Raw genomic sequence first — 12,914 nt, forward strand, 5'->3', positions numbered from 1 at the left:
CTCCGAAACAAAGGCATACTAAGTCAACGGGGGATCCTTACAATTATTCAGTTTCATCTGATCAACATCTCACCTTGGACCTTGATTTTTAAAAAACGTCGAATTACGGGACCAAGAAAGTATCCAGCAAGCGAGTACCCAGCCGCGCAATCAGCAACCAGCTTATTCAACCAATGAATGTACTCGTACTACTACACACCGGTCCCTACACATCCCTTGCTTCATCTCTAGCTCTTGATTTGATTTACTAATCGCCGATGGATTGGAGGCCAAAAACAAGAAGCAACCCGTGCGTGTTAACATTAGATGTGCGATGCGCGCCCTACCGTTTAAACAATCGAATATAAGTGAATCGAAGGTAACAAAATATGCAATTAGTGAAATGTGACAAATGGTATGCATGGTATAGGATAAATTCAACACAAAATCAACTAAAGGCACATTTTTCAAAATTAAAAACCCATCATCTAAAGGCAAGCAAGCAACTTGTCCATCAACGGCATCTGCGGGTGCGGATATGCAGCTCAGAGCTCGTACATGGCCAGTGTCGCGGTGATGTCCGATGCAGCCCACACGCCGAACGAGCTCAAGGGCGCCGACCAGCGGTACCAGCATCGTCCTGAAGGCATCGTCTCGCTCCATGCCTCCTCCGGCAACGGCGGGGCACTCGAGGTTACGGGGAAGCCGAACTGGTCAGGAGGCGCCTGAAAGATTCATTCATCAGTTCAGTTGGGAAATTCATTCAGCTTATGCTTCTGAGATGGATACAGTAGCAGGTGACCTACTAACCTACCACTTCTCTTGCAGGCAATGAGACAAGTCATGAAAGGAACCCGGATATGTCATTATGTCTTCTTACCACAACATTCATTAAACACACCACAGAGCCATTGGCAGCTTATATCTAACTAATCCAGTGTTTCAGTCTAATTTACAAGCATGAATGAATGGCCTATTCAATTTTCTTGTGAACAACAATCAAATAAAAGATAAAATGAAGGAACAAGTGCAACGCTGTGTAAACACTTTATTAGCATCAGATGTATATATAGTATCTACTGTCACCACTAATTAGCTACATCGTATGATATATTACCATCTTGGCCAACAAAAAACAAGGTTATCCGACCCAAATTATAAGTCACGGTAACTTCCTTCATATCTGACCATATACGTTCTTGTTTTGCGGAGATGCTGCGTTGTGTCCTTCAGACAGGGTGCTTTGAGTAACTATTTCCACACACTTCTTTGTCACTGCATGCAACAGAGATAGGAGCTTCTCCGGGTCCATTCTCCCAGACACTTTCACCTCTCCTGTCTCTATTAAAAGATCAGCCCTCTCCACCCCTACAGAAAAGGGTTAAATGAAGGGATAAATTCAAGTAACTTAAAATTCAGTCCTAAAAAAGACATGCACCATGTTGTTGTTGTTTTTTTTCATTTTGATGAAACTACAGCAGATTTTACGTTCAGACTGAATTACATATTAAGTAAGAAATCAAAAGGGGAAACATTTTTTTGGCAGCCAAGTAGGTCACGGTAAAAAAGGAAAGAAGAATTTGCGTACCTTCGTCTGAAAGGCTAATTTCCTTTACCCCATCATTGATCTTCTTGATACAACCATTGCATTGGCAGTGCATGTCAAACTTCAAAACATAAGTCTTTGAACCATCAACTTGCACTGTTCCTGCTACAGAATAAGAAGAACAACTCAGCAAATATATGAAGAAATAATTGCACTGCACAAAATAATCAGATGCTTGAAGAGAGCATACCATTCCCATGATCACTTATGCCCTATCTTGAGTTGGCCCTGATAGTTCGCATATCCAGGAAGGCTGTGATCATAAGTGATACTGAGAGCAAGAGGTGAAGAAAGAAGCAAAAATGTTAGCTTTCCCTGTGGTTGGCCATCACCTTCTTTGAAAGCCTGTACGGATGAATGGAATGTTTTCAATTAAAAATCAGCACAAATCATGTGTAATCTTACTTGGATGGCCAACAGTACCCAAAAAAGCTTTATGCATATAGGAACAAAGAAGAATGACAACTATTGCACCTAATTAGGTTTGAATTTTAGTAGCTACGTTGATCATATGGGTTTGTTTCTCATGTACTATTTATAAATGCAATCAATAAAGAAAATGAAGGAGTTTTCCACTTTGCCAATGCAATTACCAACTTTAAGCTTGTTTCTGCTTTTATTTTTCTGCATGTTGTTTAATGGAATGTTGACTCCATACTGTTCAGATATTACTCTGAGTTTCTGAAAGGAGTTAGCTTTTCTGTCAGTACCACTCAACAGTACGCTACAGGTTTTGATTAACTAACTTCGGTAAGGTCAACAGCAAGAACAATTTTTTCAATGCGTCATCTGATCTCATACCTACTCAAGTTATTCTTTGATGACAGTTATGCCTTCTTCCTAGGGAACACCGACCTTAGGGTCCTGAGGGTCTTCAAACCTAACCTATATCCACACATACAAAGGGATTGATAATTGCAGGGATTACAATAATGAATCGTGCCTGAGATTGGATCTGGGACTGACCCTAACAGGGGCTGACCACTGGGCCCCACAGGTCAGGGAGGCCCGGCCAGCCCAGGCCACGGCATGGCCAGAGCCATGGCCGGCGGCGAGGGCCATGGCCAGCAGGGCGAGGTGACCCGCAACCAGCGCGCTCGGGGAAGGCCGCGGCGGCTCGGCCGCGGCGGCGCGGCCGTGTTCTGGCGTCGGAGGCTTGGGAAATGGCGGGGAAACAGGCCAGACGAGTCGAGGGACTCACCGGGGCTCGGTTTTTGCGGTCCGAGGCCGAAGAAGAGTGGCCAGAGGTGCTTGTCACCGTGCGGGCGTTTGGGGGCCGGCGAGGAAGCTTTGGGCGGCTAGGGAAATGGCCGATTCGGTCGATGAGGGGCTTGGTCGTGCCTGGGGTTATGCGGTGGAGGTGCGGGAAGGGGCGGCGTAGCTACTCGCCGAAGGAATCGAGCCGCGGTCCACCCCCGCCTTTATCCTCCATAGCTACCACCAGCGCATGCCCACCCACCGCGCCGGGACCGGCGCCCCCTACCCCAGCCGAACCGCGCCACCGGGGTTGCAACGGCTCGTGCTGTGCCCTGCGGGGCCTGCCTAGACACATGCGGTCATCGCTCTGCTCCATGCGCTGGGGCGGTCGCGCCGTGGCCGGCTGGCACATGCCCTCCTCCCTCCGAGCCGCGCCCCGCACCTGACCGGATCCCGAGAGAGCGAGCGGCGGCGGCGGAAAGGAGGAGCGCCAGCGGGGAGGGGTGACGGAGGCAGGCGGAGAGAGAAGGGGAGGGGAGGCAGAGAGGGGAGAGGGAGAGAGAGGGTGAAACGCCTGCTCTAAACGACCGGAGCAAAACATATATTTAAACATCAGAAAACAGTTTCCGGTAAAAATATATTACATAAGTGGTGCCACATTTATACATAACTTTATTTAATACGTTCGATTACAATAATAATATAAACTAGAAATACAGCAGTAGCGGTGATAAATGCAAGGACGAACTCTTCATCTAATATGGAGGCTTCTACTGCAACGGCACCACTCCAGATTTGAGTATAGGGCACGAACTACTCACCTTCCTCAGGCACAAAATCAGGGTCCTCTACAATAAGTCATAAACAGGTGAGTACAAAAGTACTCAGCAAGTTCCACCTTGCCCTACGAGAGGGGAATAACATGCAAGATGCGTACCATCCACCATCTATTAACAATGTAATCGATTATATGCAAACCTTCCAGACAAAACCCTTAACAGCTAGCTCACTAGTTGTTAGGACCACACCGTAGCCTGCCTAAACTGTGGGTATGGACCATTCAAATGGATTATACACTCTGCAGAGGTCGTATACTGTACCCACACGCACGACTGCACGAACGAACAACCGTCATAGCCGACACCCAGCCGTGCTCACTCCCCAGCCCAGCCGCACAAACCCTCGGGCCCTGACCCCAATGGTCTATACCCATAAACCATCCCTGCGACCGTCGGGCTAACCAGTGGAATTAGGCTAAGTCCGACCCGCACCGGAACCTGTGGTCGTACTAAAGTAAGATAGGTGGGATGTCAAAACAACTCGGTCCTTATGGTTCACCACGGCAGCAACCGTCCCTCAACATAACCACTCAAGCCTACCACTACGGTAGCACTCACCCGCTAGTCCACCACCACGGTAATGCCGGCTCCAGCGCACCCAGCTGCCCTGGTCTCAGCCAAATCCCTTCATGTTCTAGCCTCAACCATGAATATGTGTAACTACTCATATGCATGCATGAGCACACTCAGTCACTCAAGTACCGATATATGTAATCAATCCTAGACCAAGACTACAACTAAACATCCTCACTTGGATGCAACCGCTCACGTAGGGGTCGATGGAACTTGCCTTCGCTCCGGTACGCGTCCGCGTCGTCGCGCTCCTCGTCTCTTGGTTCCTCCGGGTTTTCTTCCGGAATCGATTCTGATCGATGGCATCATGTGAAAACAAACATACAAGCAAGTCAAGGCAAACATCCATCAGTACATCATACAAATTTAGTTGTATAAAATAAAATTTTAATTATCATTGAGTTCAGGAAAAAGAATCAGATTAAATTGGGTTAGTAAGTGTGATTTATTAATTTTTACAAGCTAGTGTTGGCATTAAATATGAAATAATTAAGAACTAGCTTGTTGTCCTTTGGGTCACGTGGCCATGGGATTGGCATTTTCGTGAGTCATTGGGGTGACTTGGTCTAGCAAGGGGCCCATTATTTAATGCTGGTGGCCAGTACTAGTTGTAGTGGCTTTTGCTTGTTTACTTGGACATGTTTGCTCTGGAGAAGGGACGGAGGGCTCAGTACAGGGTGTCTTTCTTTTCTTCTTCTCACTCGCTCTCTAGCGCCCGAGAGTTTGATTCAGCTACAGAGAAAAGAAAGGAGACAGGGAAAAGAAAGGAGAGTGTCCATTGATTGGTGGGAGAGGAAGTTTAGGATGGGCTCAGGACTACGGGTTAGCTCACCTGCGACTTAGCTGGTGGAGGGAGACGCTACACAGGGACATTGACTTGAGACTATGGAGGAACGACAGGTAATTGGGGCAGGTGCGAGGCTTCCCGGCGAAGGCCTCGCCCCTTTTATAGGCAGAGGAAGGAAGCTCGAGCGGAGAAAAATCTCGGCCAGGAGACTGTGCATGGTGACTCCGGCACAGTGCGTGCGCGGCTTTCCCCAAGGTTGGCAGAGCACTTGAATCGAGGTGGGGCACATCTTCGGCGGTGATTGCGGTGGCCGGCCGGTTGGTCAAGCGAGCGCGAGAGCCCGGCTCTCGCCGGGCTGCTCTCTCTCTCTCTCTCTCTCTCTCTCTCTCGTGGCGTCACCTCACAGCCGGCAGCATGGCGTTCCTTCTTGGCAAGGTCGGCTCGCACTACAAGGTTGCATTAAGGCGGGGAAGTTAGGTGCTGCGGCTGTCCGAGAGTTATTGCAGCGTACGACAGTTCGAGAGGTTTCCATGGTACGCTTGCTGCTACACTGGTGATGGCGTGCGTCTATTGTTGTTTCCAGAGGAAGAAGAAGCTAATTAGATTTTGGTCTGCATGCACAAATTGAGGAGACGAGGGGTCTTTTTGCAATATCCAAGTTGTCATCCAGAAGCTAGCGTGAGCACTACAGGAAGAAAAAGTGCATTAGCTTCCTAGCTTACGTGGGCTTTTATAGGGAGAGGGAGGATTAATTAGGATGACAACAGAAAGGTTAGGAAATGAGTTGGCGCAAAGAAGGGAAAAATGAAAGGAAACAATTTGTCTTGTCACATATGTAAGAATTAGTATTATTTTACATGGCTTATTTTAACCAAGTTAGTTATAAAAAAAATTATTACATTTTATTCTAGTGGTAAAAATCAGGATGTTACAACCTACCTCACTTAGGTTGAATCTTGTCCCCAAGATTCGATTAGGTTACTAAAGAGATTAGGAAATTCGGTCCGCAGCGCATCTTCTCTCTCCCAAGTTGCTTCTGCCTCTGAATGTCTGCTCCACTGAACTCGGCAAATTCTGACAGCTGAATTGCGTGTCCTTCTGGTCACAGTATCCAATATTTTCACCGGCACCTCTTGATATCGCAGATCATCCTATAGGTCAATTATTTCTGTGGCCACTTGTTCTTCCGGAACTTGCAGACACTTCTTGAGCTGAGATACGTGAAAAATATCGTGAACATCTAACATATCTTCCGGCAACTGAAGCTTGTAGGCTACTGCTCCCACTTTCTTAACAACTGGAAAAGGGCCAATGTAACACGGAGCTAATTTGCCCGGACTTGAAATCTACGCGTGCCACGAATCGGGGAAACTTTGAGGTACACGTGGTCTCCGACTTCAAAGCTGAGGGCACGTCTCCTTTTGTCGGCATAACTTTTCTGGCGTAACTGAGCTGCTTTTAGGTTCTCCCTGATTTCTACTATCTTGTCTTCTGCTGCTTTAATGAAATCTGGGCCCTCAATAATACGGTCACCAACTTCGGACCACATGAGAGGTGTGTGACACTTCCTTCTGTAGAGGGCTTCATACGGTGATATTTTCAAGCTCGATTGATAGCTATTATTGTATGAGAACTCTGCATAAGATAGACTGTCTTCCCAATCTTTGCCATAAGTGAGAACACATACTCTCAACATGTCTTCAAGGATCTGATTAATTCTTTCGGTCTGGCCATCAGTCTCAGGATGATAGGCTGAACTGAAATAAAACTTTGTACCAAGCGCTTCATGTAATTTCTTCCAGAACCTTGAGGTAAATTGGGTGCCTCGATCTGACACGATCCTCCTCGGTACTCTATGCAACTTCACGATGCGATCAATGTACAACTTGGCTAACTTATCACCTCCATAAGTGGTACGCACCGGAATGAAATGTGCCACCTTAGTGAGTTGATCAACAATCACCCAAACTGAGTCGTGTCCATTCTTAGTCCTTGGTAGACCGGTGATGAAATTCATACTAACTTCATCCCATTTCCACACTGGAATAGGCAATGGCTGAAGTAATCCACTAGGCTTTTGGTGCTCGGCTTTGATCTTCTGCATACATCACAATGAGCGACAAAGCGAGCAATATCACCCTTCATACCATTCCACCAGTATTTCTCTTTAAGATCCAAGTACATTTTAGTAGTACCCGGGTGAATAGAATAAGCTGAGTTATGCGCTTCATCCAGAACGGTCTTGCGGAAATGTCCTTGCTTAAGCACACATAACCTCTTTTTGAACCACAAAACTCCATCTTTATCTACTCTGAAATCTGGGGCCTTGCCTTCACTATTGCGATCTTTAATCCATAATAACCTTTTATCTTCCATCTGAGCTTCTTTGATATGATCATCCAAAACAGGCTGAACGCTGAGGTTGTAGTTGCAAGAGCGTCGTACAACCCTTAGGTTCAGCTTCCTCATTTCTTCACTTAGCTCTGGAGCTTGAGTAACTAAGTGGTGGCAATACACTTTACGACTAAGCGCATCAGCCACTACATTAGCTTTTCCTGGATGGTAGTGAATTCCTATATCGTAGTCTTTGATCAATTCTAACCATCTTCTTTGCCTGAGGTTGAGATCTAACTGGATGAAGATGTATTTGAGACTCTTGTGATCGGTGTAGATTTCACACTTATTTCGGATCAGATAATGTCTCCAAATCTTGAGGGCATGCACAACTGCTGCTAACTCCAAGTCATGGGTAGGATAATTCTGCTCATGTGTTCTCAACTGCCTTGAGGCATAGGCTACAACCCTTCCTTCATGCATAAGCACACAACCCAAACCTTGTCTTGATGCGTCACAATAGACGACAAAACTTTTCTGATTATCAGGCAAGACCAACACCGGCGCGGAGGTTAGTCTTTCCTTTAGTTCTTGAAAACTTTTTTCACAAGCTTCTGACCATACAAACTTCTTGTATTTCCGGAGCAACTCGGTCATAGGCTGGGCTCTCTTGGAAAATCCCTCAATGAATCTCCGATAATTGCCAGCTAATCCCAAGAAACTCCTGATCTCTGATGGTGAGGTTGGTTGCTTCCATTCTGACACTGCTTTCACCTTCTCTAGATCCACTTCAACACCTTCAACTATTAAGATATGTCCAAGGAAACTGATTCTCTGCATCCAAAATTCACACTTACTAAACTTGGCATACAACTGGTGACTTCTGAGCTTTCCCAACACCACTCTGAGATGTTGTCCATGCTCTTTGGCACTCTTAGAGTAGACCAGTATGTCGTTTATGAAGACTACGACAAATTGATCTAACTCTTCCATGAACACTTTATTCATGAGAGTCATGAAGAAGGTAGGAGCATTTGTTAGGCCGAAAGGCATCACTGTGAACTCATACTGATCGTAACGGGTTCTGAAAGCGGTCTTTGGGATATCTTCTTGTCGAACTCTGAGCTGATGATAGCCTGACCTCAGATCAATCTTGGAAAAGAGCTTAGCTCCTTTCAGTTGGTCAAATAGGTCATCAATCCGTGGTAGTGGGTACTTGTTCTTGATTGTGACCACATTCAGGTCACGATGATCCACACAAAGTCTTATGCTACCATATTTCTTCTTCATGAACAGCACTGGGGCTTCCCATGGAGATGCAGTGGGTCTGATAAATCCCTTTTGTTGAAGTTCTTCAAGCTGCTTCTTCAACTCAGCAAGCTCTAGGGCTGCAAGCCGGTAGGCATTCTTTGCTATCGGCTTGGTTCCAGGAACAAGGTCAATAGTGAACTCCACATCTCGATCTGGAGGCATGCCAGGTAGTTCATCCGGGAACACATCAATAAACTCTTGCACTACTGGCATGTCTTCTGGTGACTCTGCCTGAATGTGGTTCACCATAGAGTCTGGCAGGCTAGGATGGATTAAGCATGTGACTGTTAACCCTTAGTGGTTGGTGACTGTCACTGCTCTCTCAGCACAAGCTATATTACCTCGGTGCTTGGTGAGCTAGTCCATGCCGAGTATAACATCTATCCCTTTGGAGGTAAGTACTACCAAGTTGGCAAGGAAGACTACCCCACTTAGGTTTATAGGGATATCTATGACACCTAAGTGGCAGGGTATATGACCTCTAGGAGAATGGGTCATTAGTGGCCTCTTAAGGGCTATAGTAGGTATATCATGTTCTTCCACAAAGTGAGAGGATATAAAGGAAGGCGATGCTCTAGAATTAAAAAGCACTGAGGCCAGAACAGATCAAATCAGGAACTTACCAAAAATCACTTTGGGTGCATCCTCCGCTTCTTCTGCGCACACGTGATTCACCTTTGCCTTGCCGAAGGCCTACTGCTGGCTCTTAACTGGTACTCATGACTACCTCCGGTAGGCTGCTTCGGTCCTTGAATAGAGTTGGAGAAGATAGAAGGGGCAGGCTGGCTGAGGTATGGATAGTTGGCCTTGACGTGTCCGGCTTCACGGCAATGGAAGCAAGTCTTCACACTGGTCACTTGACTGCCACCAGACTGTTGAGTGCGGAAGGTGCTCTGAGTCCTCTCAAGCGTGGCTGACTGGGCTGGCTTCTGGAAGGAAATGGGGTGTGCTTTGAAAGGCAAAGCACCCTAGCTCCTATAGCTTGAATGAGCAGGAAATTGAGTCCTTTGAAACTTCTCCGACTATTGGGGCTTCTTGCCTTCAAACTGGCGCTTGCGTTCACTGAGCTCCGGCTTTCTATTTCTCTCGGTTGTAATAGCTCTATTGACCATGGCATTAAAGTCACTATGGGTGGTGACTTCAACTAGGGTCCTTATTTCAGGGTTAAGTCCACCAAGAAAAGCTTCTTGCTTCTTCTCATCATCATTGACATCATCAGGTGCATAGCGAGACAACTCTGTGAACTTATGCAAATACTCTGTCACGGTCATTCCACCTTGACGTAGCTTCCTGAACTCATCCTTGTTTAGCTTCATCACACTGCTGGGGATATGCTGATCTCTGAATACCTTGACGAAGTCAGCCCACATCATTTCGTTGGCATTTTCATTTATCTCCCAGTAACTCTGCCACCAAGCAAGGGCTGGTCCCCTCAACTGTTGTACTGCAAATAATACCTTGTCTCTGTCATCTGCATGGACGACCTCAAGCTTCATCTCAATCTCACGCAGCCAGTCATCTGCCTCAATTGGATTGTCAGATCCTCCAAACTTGGGTGATTGCAGCCGGTTGAAATCTGCAATCCTGCTACCATTACCATTGTGATGAGCTGTGGGTCTAGGGTTGCCAAGGTTCCCTTGAGCCTGTTCTACTGCTGCAGCACGGCTGCCAGGTCAATAGGAGCTGTGGCACGAGGTGGGGGTAGATGTCCATTCCGTGGTATTTCTGGGTTTACATTCTGAGCATCCCGGTTTCCCTGATTGACCTCGTCCCCGTCTTCATGAGCTGGCAGTCCCTGGACTCGACTCGAACGATGAGACATCTATGGTTTAGCAAGAGGTGAGGATTAGAATAATATTTTATAGGTGACTTTAATTTAAAATGCACTTAATAACGTGCTTAGTATATAACACACAAAGCACACAATCACTCAATCACCAAGCAAGTCTCACACATTCATTCATTCAAACAAGCAGGGGTACACGGCACAACAGAATACAATATTGCGGCTCAACTTTTAAGGGTCGATCGGAACAACTTGACTATTGGTCCCTACGACACGGTCTTCAGTATCTCTGTCTTCAGCTTCGCGGGGAGACACGGGAGGTGTGGGTGGCACTGATTCACAAATCCTCTTGCGCGGGTGGGACAAAGGGTACAGTGGGATCCCCTCCAAGATTGGTGACTCAACGGCAGTCCTGGGATGGTGTTCCTTACGCTTGGCATGATCCACTAGGTAGACACCTCTAAGAAGTTGGCTATGGTGGTTTGCCTGCTCCCTAAGGTTTTCTTTGGCCACAGCGAGGCGGTTTTCGACTTCAGCCGCTCAGGCTTCTGCCTAAGCTAAGGCCAGCTTAGCCTTATGCCAACGGGTCTTTGCTTTCTCGGCACGCTGGATGAGATCCCTCACACGCCGATTCAGTTGGTCGCACAAATCATCAAGGCTAAGTAAATAGCCGGACATCGTGACAATTGTGGGGTCCTTCTCGGTTACTGTAGTACTTTCCAAGTTATGGATCCTCGCTGCCCAAGCAGGACGGTTTCGATCCAATGGAGGAAAGTACTTCATGGGAGTGGAACCTAAGTGCCATTCGAATATCTAGCATAGGTATCTCAACGCCTTGCGAGCTGCAATTTGGATGGTGTCTTGCATATGGCTTCCATTGGCGGTGACGCTCCAGGGTTGCATCTCCAAATACTTGTCACTTGCGCTGATATTTATGGTGACTTCACAACTTTCGGTGCCATGCTCCGTGAACTCGCGACCCACGTACTCCAGGCGTTTCGGAATACCAAGTCGAACTGTGACAGCATAGAGCACCTTGGAGAATCCATCTTCGTTGATGCAGTAGGTGGTGATCCAGTCGTCGGCCATCTGACTTACAAGGGCACACGGTTAGCGTAACAATGATAAGGCTGATCGTGGAGTATCGGGTTTTCAAGGATAGCCATCCTAGGGCTCATACGGTCATCTTTGACTACCGGTTCACATCCTATAGCCAAGTACGGCTCTGATACCACTTGAAACGCCCCGGTCTAAATGACCGGAGCTAAAAATGTATTTATACACCAGAAAACAGTCTCTGGTGAAAATACATTACACAAGTGGTGCCACAGTCATACATAGCTTTATTTAATACGTTCGATTACAAAGTCATAAATAGCTTTATTTAATACGTTCAACTACAATAATAATATAAACTAGGAATACAACAGTAGTGGTGATAAACGCAAGGGCAAACTCTTCATCTGACATGGAGGCTTCTACTGCAATGGCACCACTCCAGACTTGGGTATAGGGCACGAACTACTCACCTTCCTCAGGCACAAAATCAGTATCCTCTGCAATAAGTCATAAACGGGTGAGTACAAAAGTACTCAGCAAGTTCCACCTCGCCCTGCGTGAGGGGAATGACATGCAAGATGCGTACCATGCACCATCCATTAACAATGTAGTCGATTATATGCAAATCTTCCAGACAAAACCCATAACAGGTAGCTCACTAGTTGTTAGGACCACACCGTAGCCTACCCAAACCGTGGGCACGGACCATTCGAATGGATTATACAGGTAGCTCACTAGTTGTTAGGACCACACCGTAGCCTACCCAAACCGTGGGCACGGACCATTCGAATGGATTATACACTCTGCACAGGTCGTACACTGTACCCACACGCACGACTGCCCGAACGGACAACCGTCATAGCCGACACCCAGCCGTGGTCACACCCCAGCCCAGCTTCACAAACCCTCAGGCCCTGACCCTAATGGTTTATACCCGTAAACCATCCCTGCGACCGTCGGGCTAACCAGTGGGATTAGGCTAAGTCCGACCCACACCGGAACCTTTGGTCGTACTAAAGTAAGCTAGTTGGGATGTCAAAACAACTCGGTACTTATGGTTCATCAGGGCAGCAACCGTCCCTCAACATAATTACTCGAGCCTACAACCACGGTAGCACTCACCCGCCAGTCCACCACCACGGTAGCGCCGGCTCCAGCGCACCCAGCTGCCCCGGTCTCAGCCAAATCCCTTCATGTTCTAACCTCAACCATGAATATGTGTAACTACTCATATGCATGTATGAGCACACTCAGTCACTTAAGTACCGATTGTCGGTGTTTAACCGGCTGCCCACCGAGGGATATACCCAAGGTGGTAAGTTTTGGGTGAGGAGACGCCAAGATCAGGAACTCGAAGGTGCAAGGAACACAAGACTTAGACAGATTCGGGCCGCACGGAGCGTAACACCCTACGTCCTGTATGGTTTGCATTGCCTTTGATGT

The 12,914-nt window shown here is 47.1% G+C and overlaps 1 protein-coding gene across 1 annotated transcript; it reads right to left on the reverse strand.

Moving 5' to 3' along the window:
* Window positions 1-374: 374 nt before the first annotated feature.
* LOC112892551 lies at window positions 375-8,875 on the reverse strand. The gene is made up of 6 exons (XM_025959691.1): window positions 8,457-8,875; window positions 1,918-1,930; window positions 1,776-1,797; window positions 1,568-1,690; window positions 1,163-1,347; window positions 375-704 (listed from the first exon to the last, which is right to left on the reverse strand). The coding sequence occupies exons 1-6, from the start codon at window positions 8,873-8,875 to the stop codon at window positions 525-527; spliced, it is 942 nt and encodes a 313-aa protein (XP_025815476.1). The 3' UTR covers window positions 375-524.
* Window positions 8,876-12,914: the final 4,039 nt, after the last annotated feature.

This window comes from Panicum hallii, chromosome 5 (assembly GCF_002211085.1).
Source record: "Panicum hallii strain FIL2 chromosome 5, PHallii_v3.1, whole genome shotgun sequence".
NCBI lineage: Eukaryota > Viridiplantae > Streptophyta > Magnoliopsida > Poales > Poaceae > Panicum > Panicum hallii.